The following is a 23,768-nucleotide window of genomic DNA, read 5'->3' on the forward strand; positions in this document are numbered from 1 at the left end:
CAGAAATGCATTTAGATATCTCAGTATGCTCTGGAGTAGCGAATTTTTGTCTATCCCTATGCTGAACAGAAATCTAATGTTATAATTATTCTGACATTCTAAGAATCTCCCCAAATGCCTGTATTGACAAAATTGCTCTTTGATGCTAAATCTCGATTTATATTAGAGAGATTTTTTTCTTTTTATTTTAAGCAAGGGAGTGGGGAAAGAACTCAATTATATTTGTTCACATGGAAAGAAGACGCGTTTTTTGAGAAAACTAAAATTAAACTTCAAGAGCTTTGATATGTTTCCTTTTTTTGTGCCTCCTTATATTAAAACAGAAAGGCATTTTTAATTGATGCATATCTAAACTCCTCCAAGTTCTGTAGTACATATGTTTGAATTAAAATCAGAATTATTTTTGAAAGGCTAAGAAGTGCTACCACAGTTTAGTTCTGTTCAACCAAGCAGTGCCTGTGCTTTGAACTGACAGAAGCCTTTAAGTGCAAAGGCTTAGATAAGCTGATAAAGATGAAACCAGCCACATCTGCAGTTACTTAGATCCAATTCAATTCAATTCAGCCCTATCATACTACAAATCTCAGTTATTCTTGCACATTTTACAACATCACTACTCTGGGGTAGTAAATAACAAGCTTGCACAGATAATGAGACCTCAGGCAAAAAGAGAAAACCCAATAGATTGTTTCTTCATTTCTGCTTCCTGGCATATAAATTGCTACCACCACAATAAATTAATTATTCCAAATTAAAAATCCCCCAAAATTTTACTGAGTTAATAATTAGGAATTTTCCCTTTTAACATAGAAAGAGCTTTCCATTTCCAACATAAAATTAACCAGAACAGCAACATATTTTATACATTGCCATGTTGATATTTTTCTGTAAGATCAAGCACTGTAATACAGGAAAAAGCAACAGTGGCAGTGGCACCTTCCACTCTTCCAGGCTGCTCCAAGCCCCAATGTCCAACCTGGCCTTGGACACTGCCAGGGATCCAGGGGCAGCCACAGCTTCTCTGGGCACCCTGTGCCAGGGCCTCCCTCACTTTTCTTCCTAATCTCTGATTTAATCTACCCCTTCTATCCATTCATCCATGTCCTTAGTGAAGATATTAAATAATACTGGCCCCACTCTGGCCCCTGAGGAACTTGTCACTTATGACAGTTTGCACAGTTCACTTTCCAGGAAACAAAACAGGTTTTGGGTCCTGTTTCCCCAGCCCTGATTCTGAAGGTCATTGGTATTAAATACACTGGCCAGGCACCTTCTTTTCAGAGAGCTAAACAGCTCTCTGTGCACATTACCAGAGAAATAATAATAGGAAATATAATAATAGGAAAGGCTCTATCCTCGCCACCAGAGCATTTCCAAACACCAGGGTAATCAGGACAGAAATGAGTCCACACAGGCCCGTGGTGGCCAAAGCAGTTGAGTAAAAGTCTTTGAGCAACGTCTGGCCCAACACACTCGAGCTGCATTTTACCCTCCTTGGACACAAGAGAACAATATAAACTCCAGCTGTAATGGGCCCCACTGTGCCCTTACCAAAGTCACTGCAACTCCACAGTGCCAATAACTTTTGTGATGGCTTTTAATTAAAGTAAATGAACAATGAGATTAACATGTAAATTACAAAAAAAACACCACCATTCAGATAATTTCATGTTGGTTAAGCTTTTTTTTTTTCTATGTGGTGGCCAAAAGCACACAGGTAATTTAGTATCTCAAACTGATTTTGCAAATAGATTAGCTGTTAATGTAAAATTGTTAAGCAAATCATTTCAGGAGAAAACCATTCTGGGATACAGTCACAGGAAGAGGTCGCATATGCAAAACTAGGCTTTGCCCAATTGATTTCCAATTATAAAATCAGAGGCTCTGGAGTTTGTGGTTAATAGTCCTTCCCTTTAGCCCGAAAACACAAACTTGCAGCCTGTGCTCTCAACAAACACACATGCATTGCTCCTGACTGCAGTCAGAAGGGAGTGTGTGTCCTGGCACAGGGCAGCACCAGGGAATCACAACACCCCACTGAAGGCCAGCACAGAAATAGGCCTACAATGCCTCACTGATGGCCAGCTGTGATACAGCAAATTGCTTCTCAGAATAAAGCTACAGTAATGTCTGTTTGGGGGGCAAAAGAAGCCACAGGCAGCTTCTACAAGGGCTGAATAAATTTAACTGCCCATATTGTGTAATTGCATAATATTATGTTTTCCTTTGCAGAAAGACACTAGCTAAGAATTTTATATATTTTATCCATTCATTCTTTAGCACCAAGTGTAGACTGCCATGACATCTGAGTCTCTTGTCTCATTTAATCTTTGTATCTCTGCACAGTTCTCAGGATGAAAAAAAAACAACAAATAGTGCAGTTATACTTAATAAGTGTGTTCAACATAGGGACATTTTTCTGAGTACAGGCTGCACCTTCATCATGGATTAAAGTGGCACAAATATGAGTGTTCCTTGTCTACAGCAGGAAGAAATCGGGAAAATCTTTAATATATGATGTGCAGGAGCATTTGATTCACAGGTCTGCCTGTCTGGTTTACATTATAGCTTTATTCAGTGTACAAGCATCACATTTTAGAAACTAATGATTTTTTTTCTGAGCTCATAATTTTCTAATGATGAAATACTAATACATTCATAAACATTGCAAATCTTTTTCTTGGGGAATCTAAATTTTGTGTTGTGCTGCATGATTACTCAAATAATAAATCACCACTCCTCATGACAAGAAGAGAAGAATTGTGATCTATACAACTTGTCATCTCCATCAGTGATGTTTACAAATGAGTGCATTTAATGATTCAGCTGCTAGAAATTTCACCTTGTAATACTTGCTAAAACTTCCCCATCTTCATTATTTTTCTCTCTAAAACTGTAAAAAGAAATATTTTTATAATGAAAAATATTTTCTGGAAAAATCATTACTTTCAGACCTGGGCTTGATTTTCTGCTGCATTATTCCACTTGCCCATCTATGAGAGCCAGCAGAGATGACATTTTTTGAAGAAGTAGGTTTTTCCTTGCTCTGCTCCAGCCCTTTTATCACCCATTCAAAGCTAGACAAAGTAATCTGGAAAACAGTGCCATGAATCCAGTTCATATATCTGAGCAACAGGTTTTTAATCACATATTGATAGTAGACCAGCTTGCGAGCCAGCAGTCAAATTTTGTGGTGGCATCACCCACAGATGTTTCACAGAAAGTCAGACACAGGGAGTTGTCAACCCACTGTGAATCAATTTATTCATTCTCACCAACTCTCCAGCCAATTTCCTCCTTCAAGGTGCAAATTAGCAATACAGATGTATTCTCTGAAAAGATCTCCAGCTCCAGGTTTTTAAGAGCAACTTTAGAGCCTGTTGGCTCTCATCCAGTGTAGCATCAGTTTAACACTGGAGGAATTCTTCTGCAGGGAGCCACATCCCCAACCTTGAAGCAACCTTTATAAACATGTATTTTTATCAGTTATTATGTCTCTGCAGACCTGTCTTAAGACTTCATAGCCACAGTCAAGACCTGGTAAAAGGCTGTTGGGTTTTCAGCAACCTCCACCACAAGTAGAATAAAGCTCCAACAATTTGCCAGTGTCTTGAACTATGTTTGACATTGTTAATATGGGGACCAGAATTTGGAGGAGAGCAACTGTCCAGAAGTACTGCACAGAGGAGCTTTAGCAATTTTAAGCTATGGAGAACAGTGAGATATCTTGTGTCCATTCAAGATGTATTCTGTCTGCAATGACCTCCAATGGAAGGAAAAAGGAAACTGGAAGCTGAGTCGATAAATTACCCAATAAAGTCATTAAAGGTCTGTAACGAGATGAGACGAGCAGCAACAAAGGATAAACAATAGTGAGTTACATCTACTGCACACAGTCTATGGCCTGTAGAGTGGAACTGTGTCCTTGTCATTTGTATTTACTGTGAGAAATTTCACAGATCAAAAGAGAAATAAAACACAATCCCAGGATGGGTGAGGCTGTCAGTGCCCAGAGGCTCCTCTGGTGCCACCTCCCTGCTCCAGCAGGGCCATCCCAGAGCACAGGGCACAGCAGTGTGTGCACAGGGCTCTGCAATATCCCCAGGGAGGAGCCTGCACAGCCTCTGGGCACAATCTGCTCAGGGCTGGGCACTGCCCAGGGCACAACTTGTGCCTCCTGTGCAGGGGCAGCTCCTGGGCTCAGCCCTGCCCGTGGCTCTGGGGCCATTGCTGGGCCTGGAGCAGAGCCTGGGGCTGCTCTGCCCTCCCTGACACAGGGACAGAGATGGGGACACACAGGGACAGACATGGGGACAGATGGGGACACACAGGGACAGACAAGGATGGACAGGGACAGACATGGGGACACCCAGGGCTGAAGGCCCCTCTCAGCTGAGGCTCCTCTCCAGGCTGAGCAGCCCCAGCTGCCTCAGCCTCCCATGGGCACGGAGATGCTCCAGTCAAAAGAAACAATTAAAGTCTGTCAGATTCTCTACTGTCCCAAATATTTAAAGATTTTTTTCTTCCCCCCTAACATTGCAGGGTGATATTAATAATGGTATAAATCAGTCTGACTGATAGAAAGTAGATTGAATTTACCTGCCTAATTGTGCCTCACTTTGGCTTAACTGTGAGCACTGTGGAGAACAAACAACCAACCCCAGTAGGCTCCTCTGCTGTTCTGCCTTTGCACTTGCAACATTGGTTTCTCCTGATAAAATATTTCAGAGGATCAGAGAAGAAGACTATGTAGGTAAGAATCAGCAATGAAAACGTTTCATTCACAATATACTTGCTACCCTTTTTTTATTTAGATAAAAGAGCTTGGAGCAAAATATTTCATTTCCGTTCAGAGATGCTGCAACATTTGTATTAATATGCATTGTTCTTGTGGTTTTTAAACCCCACAAAATTGAATCTAAAATAATACTACCCTGGACCCTAAGAAAGTATTTTGTACCTGTCACAACAACACTGCTATCTCTTTTTTTTCATATTCACCCCTTCTTCTAATACGCAGATAATAACAATCCATGGCTATATAAACATAAACGCCAGAGAATCCATTTTAACCAGGGCACATAAAACAAATATACAGAGGTGTAGAGGCAAAGCAGTGCCTCACAGATGTAGGGAGCCATACAAATACACAGTTTACATGTTTATTACTGCCAGTGCATTCTTGACTCACTCCTGCAAACAGCCTCAGGGTAGCGACTCCAGCAGGGTGAGCATCGGCTAATCCAACAAAAGGAAGGAAAACAATACATACATTTTTCATTTTTCTTATGGCACAAGACTGAGCATTCTACTCTGGGCAAGAGTCCCCCAAGAGTATGAAGAATATGTGCTAGAAATGGCTTTAGGGTGCTCATGAGTGACTGTTTCCTTTCCAGATACAGAAAAGCTTGTAATGGATTCTTCTGTCTCTAGGGAAACTTTTAAAGTCAAACCAAAATTTCAGGATTATTTTGCAGATAGAATGAATTTGTTGCTGTAAACCTAACTGCAGATGCACAGATTTTATTTAAGCTGTATTTTTAGAACAAAAAAGTCAAAAAATCAGTTTTGAAGGGGTAAGCTTTTATCGAAATTAATAGGGCAGGACATGCAGCTGGCTGACGTATGGCTAATGTGGTACTTCTCAGAGCTTTTAACACACTTTGCTGATTGTTTGCTCAAGGCATATGGTTTGAATGAGCTGGGCAGTGCACAGTGCAGCTGGCAGACTGGATATCCAAATCTGGCAGTAAGACTCACAGTTATGTGGCACTAGGTATCAAATTTGCCTGAATTTTATGTTCTGAACTCTGCCATATCCATGGAAATTTGAAGCTACTTCAGACAGTACTACAGTAAATGTCAATGCTTCAAATCTTGCAGCAATGACTGCAGCTGACCCATGTGGTGGAGGTATATTCTGAGAAGGGCAAAAGCTTTTTTAGAGAGCAAAAAAATTACAAAAAGCTTTCATTAAACAAACCCAGGATTTTCAAAATGGGCAAGCACCATTTTCTCTAGTGCACAGATTGGGAAACTGTGACAGGTGCTGTTCCAAATACACATTCATTTCAATCAAGCAAAGAATAGGAAGTTTTTGGCAGTTTGTCCTGTTTTCACCATTACCTCCCATAACCCAAGTCAATGGTTTCAGCCTCAGCTCTGATATTCAGGAAGGTCTACAAAACTCTCCAACACTGTTGAATACAATTTTTGTATTAATTTAATAAATGAAGCATCATTTTTGGACTCTCAGCATAATAAACTCTCATTTGCACTGAGTAGATTCATAAATTCATGCTGTTAAAACTGTTTTCATCAGAAATGGGCAAACCTCCTGTGGTGCCCATTCATATTCCAGTTCTGAACTGCAGGAGTGTGTTTGCCAGTCACAAGTGCTCAGTTATTATTGCAGAGTTTCCTTTATTGCTGCTTGAAAAGCCAATATAGATACTAAAAGTGACTCTCTCATCTCAGGGTACATACAACTGCATATTTCTGAGGATATATTCACATATTTTCAGTGAAGTGCATCCCATTTTTATGCCACATGAAGCCAGTGTGATGAATTAAGATGAATACTAAGAGGAACAGAGAAGCAGCAAGTTCCCTGCTCCAGACCTGCCTGGCTGTGTCAAAGTCTTGGTAATAAAAGGTTTGTTTGTCATAATGAAAATGCTCACTGAGCTCCAAGAGAATTCCAACAACAATGGATGCCTCAAACAAACAAATGCAACAGCACAGTCTCTATTCAGCTCAAATATTAATCTCCCAACTTTAGAAATAAACTAATTTTCTGAAATTCCTATTTCCAATGGAGAAAGTCTTATCCATTTGTGAGGCTGACCAGTATCTTAAAGGACAATGAACAGCTGGACAATTTAAAAAAAAAGAAAAAAAAAAAAAATTAATTTCTTTGAAATTATTCTTTTTCTATTCCCACAGTATTATCATTAGATAATACTGAACATGGAGTCAGCACAGATATGCTGCACTCGGACAAATTGAAAGTAAATGGCAAAGGATTTTTAAAAAAATTTTATCTCTCTCAAATTTCAGTTTCCTTATCAGCATAAAGCAATGCAGAGAAGGAAAAAAATAAGTGTGAGGAGCAAAGGTTTCATCATCTTACAAGAGAAGTGCTCCACTAAGTTCTTGAACCTTTTGAAGCTGACCCTGTGAGCAACGAATTGAACGTGCAAAGGAGACTGTTTTACAGGACAAAAGGATACAAAACACAGTAAAAATGTCATAGACACTGAAGTTAAGTTTGTGGCAGCTCATTTCAGTAGCAGGGAGACACAATGCAGCTGGAAAAGGTGCATGGTACCACTTCTAGTCAGCAAATAATACAGAACTTGTAGAAGCTCACCCAGCAGCTCTTTAGGGAGATGTCACTGCAGATGGTCTGACTGGTGCCAGGGAATGTGCCACCCTCTGACTTCCCTGCTGTGGCTTTTGCACTGTCTGCACTCTGAGGGGGGCTTTTCATTATCTTAAATTTGCATTTTAAAAACTGAACACATTATCCAGCCCTAAGATTTGACAAAACGTGCAAATACACATTCTTTTCTCTGCAAGGCCTGATTTACAGACAGGCTCAAAGCATGTGCAAGCTTCACATGAAACACTGACTGATGTTAAACCCAGCTATAAATAAAATAGTCTGAGGTACAGTTCAAAGAATATCGAGAGGAAATAAGGAGTATTAGAGGTCATCTCACCTACAAAGAAGAAGTGCCATCAGAGGATGACAAAATTTGATTTCCTAAGCAACGCCCAGGTCATTTAGCTCATGGGTCCAGGTGAGGTCAGCCCTCTAGCACCAACCTGGACATTGGCAGATGAGATAGCTTCTGAGAGATGACTTCTGAGGGTCACAGAGACTGAGAGTTCTATCCACCAGCAGCTTCAGCAACTCTACCTGAATTCTCTCTAGCTCTGAAACAACAAAATGCCTTTTTCGAGGCTGGAAAAGAGGTGCCAGCCATCAGTTTGCACAAATATGAGCCTTCCACATCACCAGGGTGTAAAACCAGCTACACTGTCTCACAGAGAGCCTGATGGACAGAGTTCCACAGGCAGGAAACGTGCTGACCATGTCCTCACCCAGTATTTTACCCATATAATCAGGCAGGTATTTGAAATTCCTCTCCCCAGGGCAGAAAGCTGAACAGCAGCAGTTTCCACCCTTTTTAATTCCCTTCCCCAGTCACACCCTTTCTCTTTTGCCCTGGTCTTCCTTCTGCTCGTGGTGTTTAATTCTTTTGTGCAAAGGTAAGAACTTCCAGAACAGAGCTAACTCAGACTGTCAGGACCCCTTGGAAGAAGGTCCTTGCTCCCCTGCAGATGGAATACTGGCCTGAGCTATGAGCTATGAGCCTGACTCAGGAGAGGGTCAAAACCAGAGTTGTGTTACATGAGCTTTCCACCTTCACTTATATTTCATACAGAGACAGGTGATCTGAGCTTGTTCCATCAGCAAATAAACCCAACAGATTATCAAAACTGTTACCAAGTTACTTCATCTCCATTGCTGGTTTAACTCAGGCTAAAAATATAACTTCTGTATTCAGAGCTTTTGTTCTTCCTTGGGTTTTTGGGGTTTTTTAATCATACTTGCACCAGATTTAAAAAGCCAATTACTGAGTATCCCATTTTTACCAATGTTTTCACAGTGAATTAAGGCAAAAATTAACAAAAAATTCACTAAGCATATTATCTTAGAATTCAAGTGTTATAACTGGAAGAACTCAGTGGATATTTTCATAGTAATGCAAAATAGAAAAATCTTGACCCAAGCACATTAAAAAAAAAATCTGACCTCAATTATCAGACTTTACATAGGACAGCCGTGGAATAAACTAGCTAACTGAAAATGGAATTTAAAATCATCCAAAAAGCTGGTCTTGAAGAATGAGCATAATCACACCATAAAATTCTGAATTACCAACTGCTGCATTTAAATATGCCACTAAAGTCAAGCCAAACTTTTGAGCTAGAATAGGGGGGGAAAAAATCTTCCCTGAGCCATCTAGAGTCTGCTTTAGCTTAAGCACATTGAACAGGGCAGCTGTCTTGCTGGGTTATACACTACACTACAGAATGGTGAATTATTTACAGCTGGGGACTCAAATGCTCTCTCAGTATCATCTTTCCCTGGGTTTTTACTCACCAGAGCCCTTGATGCTGAAATGAGTGAGAATAGAAATGAGAATGTTCAATTCTGCAACAAACATGGAGGCTGAAAGGTTTCAGTGTAGGTCCAGCACAGATTAAAGTGTCTGCTCAGCCTGAAACCAGTCCTCAGCTTTGTATCTGCAGTCCCTTAGGGCTCCTTGTCTCCCCTTCAGCGTGATTTATGTCAGAAAGTTTGGAATAAATTAACTGTTCTGCTGGGTATTGCAACTGAGAGGAATCCAAAGACATGCTGATTTCTTTCTTTATTTCCCTCCCCCTCACATTTATTTTGCTCAACACAGTAAGATAAAACCTGCATCAAGATGTGGTTTGGAGTTCTAAGTGGGCAAAAATAGAACTATTTAGAAAGGCTGTAAACTCCTGCTATAAGCCAGTGTTTAAATAATGTATTAGACATATCTATATATACACAAAGACACAACACATGCACTTAGACTAATATATAGTGTGTGTATATATGTTCATTTACAGTTCTGTGTTAATCAAATGGAATATTCTGTAGTAGAAATATAGTACCAATAACTCAAAATAGCAGTCCTGTTCAAGTTGCCTTGTACAAGCTTATTTGAGTTCTAATTATGTGCTGAAATTCTCCCCTTTAATGCCTAGGTCTATTTGAAGGTTAGCTTTTGGTCCCATGGAGATAAAGGAAAATGTGCCAACATTTGAGAGATTTGATTACCTGTATAAAATTATGCTTGCTCATTTTTCCTTGGCAAGATACTCTTGGGGAAAGTTATATTAAAGAGAGAATAGAAATAGTGTGCATCCAAAGAAAGTATTTTCTAATTATGCTTCACAAGATGCAGAAAGTATTACTTGTTATGGAGGATTATGAATGAGATAATTACTGAGAGCCTAATGTACCTAAAGCTACAATAAAGGACAGAGAAAATCATTAATAAGTGGTTATTGACTGTTCTTCCTGCTCTTTGTAATAAAAGGCCAGAACAGCAGCAAGGACAAACCTTTCCCCAGTTTGGCTGTGACAGGTTATCCACAACAATACCTTTTCTACGTACATGGCCCATCATTAATTCCTATAAGTGAAACCATAGCAGCTTTGATTTAGCACACAAAACACTTTCTGCCTCTCCAAACAGCCTTAACAAGAAATGTTTCATATGAAGAGTCAATTGAAAATAGTGGATATTTAGAATGAGGATGAACGTTCCCTCTATTAAATGACTTCGTTGCATGCATTCCTAATGAGCAATCTGCACTTCCAAAAGGATCCAGACCAGTGTTCCATTGGTAAGGCACAGAATGACAAAACACTTTTAAAGATTAAAGGATGTCTCATTACCCCTTTTTGATACTCTGATGAATTAAATGATAACCCAATTATTTCTGAGAAGCCCAGCAAAGAATGCTTGAGCTCCCACGTTCAGGATTTCAATACAGGTGTGATCAATAGGGGAGATTATAAAATAAAGGATTTCTGAGTGGCCGCAAATCTTTTCTTAGTGCAAAGCAGAACATGGTACCACGTTCAAAATTACCTTCAGTGTATTCTCCTTTTTTTTTTTCCTCTTTCCCTTTCAGCTCCCAATCCTGCTGCATTGAGCAGGAAGGCACAGACACTAGAGAAAAGTTCAATAGCATTTCTAAAAGAATGAGAGAGGTCACAAACATTACAGGGGTCAATCTACATGGACTTGCAGTGCCTGAAGGAAGCCCACAAGAAAGATGGAGAGAGACTATTTACAGGAGCCTGGAGAGACAGGACAAAGAAAAATGGCTTCAAACTGACGGGTTTAGGTTTAGATTGTATATTTAGAAAAAAAATTATTCCCTGGCAGGGTGGGCAGGCCCTGGCACAGGGTGCCCAGAGAAGCTGTGGCTGCCCCTGGATCCCTGGCAGTGCCCAAGGCCAGGTTGGACATTGGGGCTTGGAGCAGCCTGAGACAGTGGGAGGTGTCCCTGCCCATGGCTGGGGTGGGACGGGATGGTTTTTAAAGTTCCTTCCAACACAACCATTCTATGAAACTTTGCCCTGGACTGATCTCCCAGTGTGGGCAGCAGGGGAGGGGATTGTGCCCCTGTGCCCCCAGGTGAGACCCACCTGCAGAGCTGCCCCAGCCCTGGGCCAGCACAGCAAGGAGCTGGAGCTGCTGCAGAGGCAGAGGAGGCTCCAGGATGAGCAGAGGGATGGAGCAGCTCTGCTGGGAGGAAAGGCTGGCCCAGCTGAGATTGTTCACCTGGACAGGAGAAGCTTTGGGCTGAGCTCAGGGTGGCCATTCTACCTGACAAGGAAGCCACCCAAGTGCTGTGATTTCCTTCTGCTTCTACACTTCCTTCATCCCAGAAAGACCAACAGTTTTCCTAATGAAACCCCTGCCCTACTGTTTTTTTTGTCCCCCTTAACAGAAATCCCATCAATATTCCCTTACACTCAAACCAACCTACTCATACATGACACACACACCCCCACCAGTTTTCATCTCAGTGTTGTCAGTGCTCTTTGTTTCACCTCTCTGGCTCCACCAGACCTTGCAGAATGCCCCCTGTATTTTAGACTTTACATTAAATACATTAGGATGGACTGGAGGCCTAGTGAAACTGGAAAACACATCTGCCATATCTGCCTGGTTTAGAGCTGGAAAAGTATCTCCTGTGTTACTCAGTTATTGAACAAGAACTTACAGGTGTAACCCTGAATAGATGTTGGCTGTGGGATAAATATTGCCTCAGTCATGCCATGGTTTTTCTCCCTCTGTAAGTATAAAACACATGCATTTCATCCCCCATTCAAAGCACTGCAATGAACCTACTGTCTCAGAGGTGACCTCCAATCTGACAGAGCAAAGTTTTACTTTACTATCCATCAGCCTGTCCCCCATAGAGAATTGCCTGCTACAGGATTTGTGCAGAATGCATTTGATTTAGATAGAAACATTTACTGAAAAATTCCCTTCAAAATCCAAATACTTGGTTTGCATACAGACTGCTCAGTTCCAAGCAGTCCTTGGCTTATCAGTGATAGGCAGGAACAAGCAGGTGGTCTTTTGGAAGGGTAGAATTTAGATCAATTACAAAATAATTATTTAATGGAATGATCAGTGCCATTGCCTTCTACACAGAAAAAGAAGCCTAATGTTGCCTGACAATTTAGTGTTGTCCATTTTCTTTCTCTTTTTTTGAGCTATGATAATTCCACTGGGCCAACATATTGAAGTATACATATATTCCTTATTATATCTCATTTCAGTTACTAATAATTACATATCTCAATTAGACAGCAACAGCTTTGAGGCAGGAATTGTCTCCTACTCAACAAAATGGATCAAAATTTTAGCCAAGGCTTCTTGATATAAATGGCAGCATTAACAGTTTTCACATTTACTGTTGCTCAGTGCACTAGTCCTCATTTGCTGTAGCTGAGGGTGCTTTGAGGATACATACAACATTTTAAAAGAATTGCCCAAGAAACAGTTTTAGATTGTTGAGATTTCTTTCAAAAACCCCACAGTTTAAATATCAATTTGGTCTTGCAGACCCAGTAAAATCCTGGTATATGATTTAAATGATTAAAATAACTTCCATTTGCTCATATGAAAACTCAATTAAAAGTCCTTGTACATTTAGAGCACCTGCTCTCAGTTCATGCGGGATACCCAACAGCATAATCAAGACCCATTAATTAGCAGAAATAAATGAACAAGTTGGAAATACTGTGTTGCCATTAAGTCTTGTTTCAGATGATTTTATGTGAAGAAAGAAGCACAAGCATTTTCCCTTTGCCTCTGGACGTATTTTCTTGTCAGTATGGCAGGACAACACCAGGAATTGCAAAGTGTGCCAGTGGTCTACGTGAAATGCTTTAGACTGCATAATAATTAGAGAACAGGTGGCCTGAAAAACAGGCAATTTAAAATTAAAAAAAAAAAAAAAAAAAAAAGGAAAGAGGAGTGAAAAGGGAATAGCAAGATAGCAAGGATGTCAGTAATTCCATTTAGAAACCTTATTCTGTAAAAATACAGCAGATTTTTAATAAGCTCTCAGAGGTGAGCACTTGAGCACTTGGAGATTCTGAGCCTTTTGCATCAGGCTTTAATGCACAGGTTCATGCTGCACCAATTCTGCTGATGATTATCCCACACTAATTGAAAAATACAGCAGTTTTGCCCATTCACTTTAAAACCCTGACTACTTAGGTTGGGTGTACAACATGTCACAGATCCTGCTGATGCTTGTGGCATGTTGACCTTAGAAAATAACAGGATGGAAGAGGAGTGGTTTGGTTCAGCTCCTCTGTCCCCCATGCGCTGCACAGCTGGATGCCCACCACCAGCTCTGCCCATGCTAAAATCCCCCTTTTTTCCCTGGCAGCAGCACCCCTTTTGCACACAGGCAGTTCCCTCGGCCAGGGAAAGGAGAATTAGCTAATGTGGCTTCTGGATGGAAACCAGCAAACGACTGGGGCCCTCTGAACCGCTCTGAAATCCCTTTTTGCTGTGTGCCTGCAGCGCTGCTGCTCGCCTCCAGTGATGCTCTGCGAGCCAGCCTTTTATTCCAGCACATTCCCAGGCTGGAGCAAACCTCAGCCTTGCCTCTGCTCACCAGGGGCTGGGTGGGAAGCAGTGACTGAGCTCAGGCCCTGGAGCAAGTAAAGGGATGTCTTCTGCGGCTCCTAATGATTCCTGCGGTTAATTCAGGAATGCCACTGACAGTCTCCAGGGAGAGCTACACTTACTTTTGCTTAGCTGCTGGCATGACTGCTGTAAAATAAAGGCTTGAAAAGAAATCCTTGCAGGGGAATTTTTTACACTAAGAAGGAGTCCTCAGGAAAAAGGAAAGTTGTAAAGTAGTCTGTACCACTACAGGTGTTCCTCGGGGATCACCGAGAGGCTATTCAAACATATTAATATTTGCCTAAATATCTTTAGGAAACTTATCTGCATTTATTTTACAATTCTACATGCCTTGCACACTGCTTGCAAATAACAGTTACCTTTAAACATGGCCTAAAACATTTATTGCTGCGAATTATTTCTGTAACGAAACTGACACTGTAAATTGCCCAATATCAACATCCCTGGCTTTGTCAAAAAAACCCCAGAAACCAAAACCAAAAGCCAAACAGCAAACAAAAGACCCTCAGCTGTGAATTCCTTAGTCTGTTGCACCACACGCACTACAGCTTCATTTTTCATCTTTGACTTTACCAGAATAGCAAGAAAATCCAACTTTTAAAACAGAACTTTCAAGAAACAAAATTTATGCAAACTCATTCTCATTATTTTCAACTGAAAACTTCTTTTTCTTGTGGTTCCTGTGATTGTATATTTATTACATCCTAAAAGTACTGTGCTGCCCAGCAGCTACAAAGCCTTTCTCAGGTGTGGCTCAGTTCATGAGGTTCAGCTCCACAGCTCTTACTGGAAGCCTACAGCCACCAAAGGAATTGGTCCCAAAGCATTTCTCATTTTAGTACAAAATTAAGGTTTTTGTTACTACACAAATCCATGGCAAATTGAGGAATATCCTATCAGGAGCTGAGAACAATAAAACTTCCCTTCACTTTCCTGGCACTTTTGGGAAATCACAACTACCTGAGAGCTCATGGATGGATGGGAAATGTGCTTGTCAAGTTCAGCGAGGACAAACTTTTAGCAAAAAAACTCCCCTCACAATTGGCACTAATTGGTAGTTAAATTGACAACTGGAACTGAAGCATCCTGACAGCACGAGGGGTGGGCCCTACAGGTAGAAATTGAAAACCATTTACTGAAGCAATGTTGGAAGGACTAAACGATCATAGGGCATCTCGGAATATCATGGGGAAGACTCAACTCAATTTTTCATAGTGTCACTTCAGCATTTTGCATGCATGCTGGGACAACATCTCACTGAGAGAAAGATAAAGTTCTCAGATCAATATATTGAAAAGTACGCAAGCTTCTAATTCTTTACAAACAAAAAAAATGTTCAATATTAGCTACTCTTTTTTCAGAGTATCAGGAATTTTTGTGGCTCTAGACAAACATGACTAAGAAATTAATGTGAATAATGCTAAAGCAACACATAAAATTCCTTTTTATTAAAAAAAGGAAAATTAAAAAAAAGCACCAATCCCAAACAAAACAAAACAAAACAAAAAAAAAAAAAAAAAAAAAAAAAAAAAAAAAAAAAAACACCACAACACAACCAAATAATATATTTTAAAAACCAGCAAAACCCCTGCCCAACTTTTAAGTTATTCTTCATATCATAGATGTTTTCCTACTCCATGAAAGAAAATACAGGCAGCTGAGGAGGTGCCTGGTGTTTTGCAGTTTGACCCTTTAAGATGCTGGATTCATAAGTAACTGATAAAATGCCTCTTTGAAGCTATTACCAGTCCTGTTCTATAGCTGCTGTTCAAGGGGTTTAAGTTGTGTCTCTGCTTAAATTGTGGTTATATCATGCCCCAGGCTGGAGATGAAGGAGCATGAACGTGTTCAACTTTATTCAGTAATACTCCCAGAATATACAGAAATGAGATTTTCAGTGTCTGGAGATATGTCTTGTTTCTTACATCTTAGAGAAAACAGTAAAATATTTTTTACACTGCGGTAGAAAATGTAGACATTGTTGGGTCAGTCAAATTCTTGCTTAAATTTATGCTTTACATTTAATTCTTCTTCATGGAACTTGTCCTCAGTTAAAAAAGAAACAAATGAAAGTTGTGCAGGCTCAGGAATATTTTTTAAAAACCCAATACTTTTATCAGACTTCCATAAAATGTTGTCTGCTATATTTTTTGTCTTTGCAGTAACATTTAATTATGGAGAGTTTTTCTCAGCTAGTTATATTCCTGCTTACTAAGCCGATTGAGACTATGCAAACTGGAGCATTCTGTGCAGTACACAGTCACCTCTTCCCTTTCAAGCACACAAAAGGCAGGGGAAATTAGTATTTTTCATAAAGAATGCAGTAGCAAAATAATTGATACATTTCAGCTTCTGGGAATTTATTAAACTTAGCAGGAAAATCAGTGTATAATTATGGTTGCAAAACAACAACAAAAATCTAAGGCTCAGAAGGCAGTGTTGACTTTGCAACATTTCAGACACTGAATATTTTATGGCATGCATTTAAATCATAGAAAAACATACAAGTGTGTATTAGGGAAAAAAAGGGTAGAATCTATATATGGTGTTGTGATTGCTGTTCTGTGAAAACTTTTACAAAGCATTACTGTAGGACTGTGCTGTATCCTATGAAACTTATGCTAGGACTTTGCTACTCCTACTTGTCACAAGGATTTTTTTCACTCAGGGAAACTGTGTATTCACCCCCCAAAATACTGCTAGCCTTAGTTATTACATACATTTCTGATTGGCATCACTGGAGTACAACAGTATTTCCAGGCAGCCATCACAATCACAAGCTCAGGGCAGGAATGAAAAGCAAAACGTGAGGAAGTAACTTGTTTAATTAAAACCTGATTTATTCTGCCTGTTTGCATGACTTGTGCTTCAAAAGAACTGATCATGATTTTAAACGAGTAACACTTTACCATTTCGTGGTGAAGGCAGAAAATACATGTTGGTGAAGAAATCAAGGATTGCACAGAGCATGGATAATGTAGAACACACAGCTCCAAGCTATTTATAAGTGCTTTCTGAATTTCCAGGTTGGGGTTTTACAGGAGCTCAGCCTGAAGCACTTGACTGTGAAAACAGAGGATGTCTCTGCACTGCTCCTCCTACAGGAAAATTGGTTCTCCTCTGCAGGCCTGAACCCAAGCCCCAAAAATCAAGGGAATGATCTCTGTTGCTCCAAATAGCAGAAGTTGCCCAGCTCCCTCATCCCACAAGCCACACAGGAAAATCTTCATTTAACAGAGTGGAAAGACACAAACCACGTAATTCAGAAGCAGTCACAGATGGAAAACGCCTCCCTGAGCTCACCACACCTCACCAACACAGTCTCACTGGTTTCCTCCTATCCAGGATTTTCAGAGCACCTTCTCCAGAGCCCTGGACCAGGCACAGATGTGCCACAGGGGCTGCTCTTCCCTGCCACGCTCACTTCCCAAATCTCTCCTTACAGACAAAACAGGCAATGTGTTCTTCTGGGACTGGAAACAGGGAAATCCAAAAAGTCTGGGGGAGGTTCTGGGACAATCTGGAAAGTATTGCCAGTGGAGTGGTGTGACACAGACAGCTCCAACCTGAGTGACTGCTGGTGAATTTTTGTGTCTGGACCTAAACTTGGATTCATTTATCGGTAAGCCAGACGACATAAACACAAACAAACAACTTCTGTGGCCTTTATTCCCTCTTTCGCTCTCTCCACACTTTGTGAGGTTTAACAAAGAAAACAAGTGCCAGATTCTGCACCATGGATGGAGCACCCTGGATGTACAGACAGGCTGGAACAAGAAGCTGGAGAGGTGACACAGGAAGGGTGCTGGCACTGCCCAGGGAATGGGCACAGCCCTGAGGCTGCCACAGCTCCAGGAGCCTTTGGATAGCACTGCCAGGGGGGCACAGGGGGGAAGTTGGGGGTCTGGGCAGGGACAGAAGGTGCACTTGGATGATCCTTGTGAACTCCTTCTACATTCCATTATTCTCATTACAAACAACTGCTATTACATTAACTAGCCCAGATTTTTGCTTAAAAAACATCTATTAAACCCATTTAAAACATCCTAACCCATTTAAAGCATCACGAACAACACATGTTCCATAAAACAGGAGCTGCAGTACCCCAACTACAGCCTCCTAAAGCTTTTTCACTTTATTACCTGTGTCATTGTGAATTCGGAGGCTGTCTCCTGTGAAAGAACAGTGGCATTTGCTACAGCCCAGATTTCACAGCACATCTGCCGTGGTGCTGTAAGTGCATGCAGAGGAGAGGGAGAAAATGCAGCAGTGTATAGCAAGGAGAAGTTCCACCTAACTAATCAAGTCCACAGGGACAGCATGCAGTGTCACAAGACATATCACTCTACACTTGAATGAGGTTGTCAGCCACGGGGAGGCTGCAAACTGCTGACAGCACTGTGCAGGATGGGGAGGCTTCTAAAGAAGCTTTGTAAAGTAAGTACCTGCTTCTATGGGTGAAGGGGAAAAAAAGAAATGGAGCACAAAAGGGTATTTGCAAATCTGTCGCTCAGTAGTCAATTGTTGGGAATAAACCCAAACTCATTTGATGTATGTTGCACGAACACAACAAAGGTTACTTGGCAGGTTTCCATAAATGCACATACACATTTTTACATGCACAGATCAAAATAATAAGGGACTGATTAAAATAAGAGTGATATAAAGCTATTAGAGAATGTCCAAAGCAGAGACACAGATCATGAAGCTGTGCCAGGGGATGGTTAAGTTGGAGATCAGGGAAAGGTTTTTCCCCCAGAGGGTTCAGGCACTGCCCAGGCTCCCCAGGGAATGGGCACAGCCCCGAGGCTGCCAGAGCTCCAGGAGAGCTTGGACAGCACTGCCAGGGGGGCACAGGGGGACTGTTGGGGGGTCTGGGCAGGGACAGGAGCTGAACTAGATGATCCTTGGAGATCCCTTCAAACACAGGATATTCCATTCCATCATTCTATGAAAATACCGTGTGGCAAAATAAATGCAATATGAATATAGCCAAAAAAAGGTAAAAGAAAAACTAGAATATTTGTGGCATTTTATAGAGAAATCTCATAAATTCAGAAAGCACTTCTTTACAGATGTGTGAACTCAAGGAGAGTTGCTCATTTTGAGCTTGATCCTACCAAACATAATGACAAAAATTGTCATTAAAAGTGCATATTGCTCAAATTCATTCTAAGAGGTTCACGAATGAAAGCAAAAGATTTGCTATGGTCCTTTACTCGAGTCACTGAAGAAAGACACCACACTTTAAAAGGTGTTCACATTAATTCCTCCTATTAGTCTCACCCCAGATTACTTCATTTATTAGAGCAAATATACTGGGAATGCATTTATTACTCTATATCCATGCAAAACAGCAATGAACAAGCACCTTTGAAGTGTGTGCACTTGCATTGCAACGCTTAAAACTCTGGAGAAGAGTTTCTATGTCTGGAAGCTGTTTCCCCGGAAAAAAATGAGCAGTTTAATAAAAGATACTCCAGACCTCTGTAGTCCTGTGTTGCTAAATTTCTCTGCATTTCACAAACTTTAAAAAGGACCTTTAAACCAATAGGAGAAACTCGCAGACTCTGCATTCAGGCTTTTATTTACAAAGCGATTTGTGTTCTGCTTTTTCCTATAAAATTAACCTCAGTTTTCAGATTTATTTTGCTGGTAAATTCCATCAATTCCATTAGGACCAAATGCTTCTACTCAGTGCCTTTCCACCCACTAACATGAAAACCATTATTTAAGTATCAGTTCTACTCTGAGCAGTTCTTAAGAGCTGAATTTTCAGTGGGTTTCAAAGATACATTTGAGAACATATAGCAAATTCTGCTTGTGTGTGTATTGTTTCTGTTTGTGCAAAAATTATTTTTGTATTTATTCCCCAAAGCACCTAAATGTTTGTATAAAACATATGTGACTATGAAAAGTGCCAGGTACACTCGACAACAGTGGAGAGGCAAAAAGTGTAACAAAGATCTACATAATTAGATTTGCTCCTAGAATGTTTTCTTTGAAGCAATTAACCACCAAATAAAAGATCTGCTTGAAGATTATAGTAGAACTTCCAACATGTAAAAAGCACGTGGCAAGCAATACTGACTCTGTAACAGGACAAAAGCACATTTATATCCAGAAAATGCAGCAAAAATGGGGCAGACATTTGATATCACCCTCTCCACAATGTTAAGCCTCTCTGCAGTAATTCACTATATTCTGTTTTACTGAGTCTCCTTCATTCAAAGTCTAGCAAAAAAAAGGAAAAAAGGAAATCGAGGTAAGTCATAGGACAGAAAAAAATAGTCAATAAAGTCCCAGAACAAAGGAGATACCCCAGGTGTGCAAATCCTTTGGCAGGGAAAAAACTCAAAAGGCTGGAGGAAGAGTGTAAGTGGAAAAGCCAGGAGGAGGAACCAGGTAAGTGCAAATCTACTGCAAGTTCTGAAAAGGAGGTTATTTTTAAATTGCAGTGGATAAGAAACCAGTGAGGGTGACAGAGGACAAACCACAGCCCAACTCCACCAAAAAAGGAAAGCATTTTGCTCGTGACATTCTGTGCACCCTTAAGTTTTGGGAAGGATTGCCAAGAAGTCTAATTGAGGGAGCCTCTGCTTTCCAGTCAGGAAGGATTAGGAGCAGCTCTGAAAGGTGTGGAGCCCCTCTGCTCCCACTGACTGCACCCCAGCCTGAAAGCACTCTCAGTACTCACAAGCCTTAGGAAAGAAAAGTAAGTCAAAAATAAGGATGATTCTTCTGGAGAGGAAGGAAAAAATAGAGAGAAGAAATCCAAAAATATTCTAAGTCATTTTAATGAATAAACCAAAAATTTCTCACTATGGGAACAAACTTTGCCTCTTGCTCATTTCCGTCTATAATGTGCAGTGTTTTAATTATGCAGCAGTCTCAACAAATAGACTGTCACAGCATTTTAGCTAATTCTATTTAAAATCCCAGCAGAAGATGGGATAATGTCTTCCTTGGTTTGGCTTACTTTAACCTACCCACTTCTATTCACCAATGACTCAAACAATTCAGGATATTATAACCACCAAAAAAACCCTTAAAATAGTAGAAATATTTAGACCTGGATATACCCTGAAAATCAAAATACCACAAAGTACAAACCCAAGATTCTCCCCAGCTACTCAAAATAATTTTAAAAGCTCTACTAAAATATTCCAGGAAGAATGGGTTGAATAAAACATTTTAAGATGTGAAATATGCACACTGCTGTCTCTGTGAAATTGAGATACGTTACTAACCCCAGAGAAACAAATGAGAACAGATACCAAATACCAGATAGAAATGTAAATTGACACAGCACCAAAAGTCACTGGATAAAAAGCTCATTACACCTTCTGACCCTGAGTCTTGCCTGGAAAGTGGCTACACTAGGGAAGATTTGGGAATGCACTTGATCTATGTTCTCCACAATAATAGATAGAGCTATTGACAGTCCCTATATTATACTCTATGCTATTCATTTATCCATAGAAATTACAAGATAACCATGAAATTAACTGCTATCCATAATTTTCTCTAGATTTTTTTTTTACTGAACCTCAGTAGCCAGCTGGTAAGACAATAGTGCACTTGGGTGTTCAGAGGGAATTGAACTTTAGTGACAAACAATTAAGATATTTATACCTGCTCACTACCAAACACGCATTTATGAACAGATCATTCTCTTCTAAGAATAATTCTAAGGATAATTCATTCTGATGGATACAGATGGCTCATACAAGTGCAAGGCTGATTCACTGACTGGAGGTAACACACTGAGCTACAGAATAAACTAATGCATGGCAACACGCAAAGCTTTAGGGCAGCAGGAAAGCTGGGACACTGAATAATATGATCATTTGCCCTGTGTTGTTTTCCTAACTTTGGAAGTAAATTACAAAATTCATGGCAATATTGTTATTCCATATGTGTGCATAGAGCTCCATATAAACTAGGACCTCATCATTTGCTCTACAGTCCACACTTTCCTTTTTGGTTCTTGTTTTTTAAAAATCCTCAGAGCATAAACAACCTGATTCATCAGGCTGGAGATAGAACATGACCTATAGGTGTAACAACCTTTTGGAATGCACAGGAACACACTGCAAAAAGCTGCTTTGGTAAAAATCTTCAGCTGACAGAGGTGAGGAGTGGTGACTAATGCTACAAAAGAAAGGATGTGCACACACTTGTGGAGTTTTTTGACAAATGGAATATGCATGTTTTTGTTGGAAATAGCAGGTTAGCTAACTAGGAAACCATCTCCTTACAGTCATTTAAAGCACAAATCTATGGATATTACAGAATTATTCTGGAATCACAAAGCACCTCAGTCTGAAATTCCCTAGAGGACTCGGAATGACTGAAGACCTCCTCACGTCACACATTTACACATTCAGAGAAAAAAACCAAATCTTGCCTTACCCGGCCAACTAGGATTGGTTCAGGTCCAGAAAATTCTTCCAATACAAACATTTGATTCCAAACCCAGCCTCTCTTGGAACGGTGCAAAACTCTCTGTTCTTCATTTAGCCTTTTTAGTCCTGTACTGGATCCACTTGGTAGTACTTGAGATTGATTCATTGGAGCCATATAAATGGAAGGAAGGACAGTAATCCATAATATTATTAATGGAGTCCATGTATCCATAAGCATTTCCGTTAGTCTTTCTGGCATTGTACCTCAAGCTAGGCAAATCACCACAGAAATGAAATTATTATTTTGCTTTCCTCCAGACTGTAGCAATCCAATTCATCACGCAGTACAGAACATTTACTTACAGCTCCTCCATGTGTTTACAGCACAGTCAATGTAAAAATAGCTTAGATGATAAAAATATGATCCATTGAGTTTTCCAGTCATTAAAGATTCCTGGTAGGAGAAAGAAAAAAAGAAAGTTCAAATCAGTGACTAAAGAGCTTAGGAAAGCATTCTGAAACATCTTATTTACTTTTGCATCGTAAATAAGCCATGTTAGGTTTCAAATTTGTAGTTCATAATATTATTGCATAGTTAAATTGATTCTGTGTATTCTTTCATTGCCTGAAACACAGAGAGAAGACCCAGAGGAATGATTACACACACTTAGGAAAATATTTAGGTCTAACAACTGGATGGGGCTTGCAGCAACCTGGTCTAGTGGAAGGTGTCCCTGCCCATGGCAGGGAGGTGGAAATGGAGGGTCCTGAAGGTCCCTCCCAGCCCAGATTAATTCTGGGATCTTGCAGATCCCAGATCTTGCAGTTCATCTGAGGGTCTGAAGAAGCTCCCAACCTTCTCACTTCCCTGCACTGTTGATGTGGTCAATTACAAACACATCCTCTGTCACATAAGCAAATCAAAATAATGTTCTTGCATTCTTATGCTCCTTTCCTCCACAAGAAAAAAAAAAAACAAAAAAAAAAAAAAAAAAAAAAAAAAAAAACAAAAAAAAAAAAAACCACCACCACAAACTCCTCCTGAGTGTTCAAGGCTCCAGCAGCCCACTGTCTGTTTGGCCATCACCTCTCTGCAGCAGCACCATTGTCCAGCAAACCCTCCACAGCCCAGCAGAGAAACAGCTCTGCTAAATCCTCTGTGAAATCTGTGATTCCCAAACCAGGCCACCACCAGGACCTAAGGAAACTCATTTATGCACATCTGCACTACAGGTCTCCCTGTCTCTCCTTCCCTTTCAGAGAAAACACACGGTCGTGTTTCATTTCAAAGACATTTTCCCAGATGGACACTTGGGAGCATTTTGTCCTTCTTTCCTTGCCCACCCTTTGATGTACAAAAAGGTCACACCAGGTTTCATCTCAGAGTAAATACTCCTTGAAATGGAAAGGCAAGTTAACATAGCAGGGCTGATGGCAGAGGGATGGGCAAACCCAGAAATGCAGCCAGGGACCACATGGAAAACCAAATGGGATGTGGCTCAGAGGGAAGGGCTGCATTACAGGGTCGTGGACTTACGTGAAAATAGTCTTTTTACATTTCTTT

The 23,768-nt window shown here is 40.4% G+C and overlaps 1 protein-coding gene across 1 annotated transcript in view; it reads right to left on the minus strand.

Moving 5' to 3' along the window:
• Window positions 1–22,584, minus strand: part of CDH8 (cadherin 8) — a 139,583-nt gene extending 116,999 nt beyond the window's left edge. Inside the window, exon 1 of the mRNA XM_083870007.1 lies at window positions 22,212–22,584. Within this exon, the coding sequence (XP_083726133.1) occupies window positions 22,212–22,463 (252 nt within the window). The 5' untranslated portion in view covers window positions 22,464–22,584. The remainder of the gene's footprint in view (window positions 1–22,211) is intronic.
• Between the last annotated feature and the right edge of the window lie 1,184 nt (window positions 22,585–23,768).

This window comes from Zosterops lateralis (assembly GCF_965231275.1).
Source record: "Zosterops lateralis genome assembly, chromosome: 12".
Taxonomy (NCBI): domain Eukaryota; kingdom Metazoa; phylum Chordata; class Aves; order Passeriformes; family Zosteropidae; genus Zosterops; species Zosterops lateralis.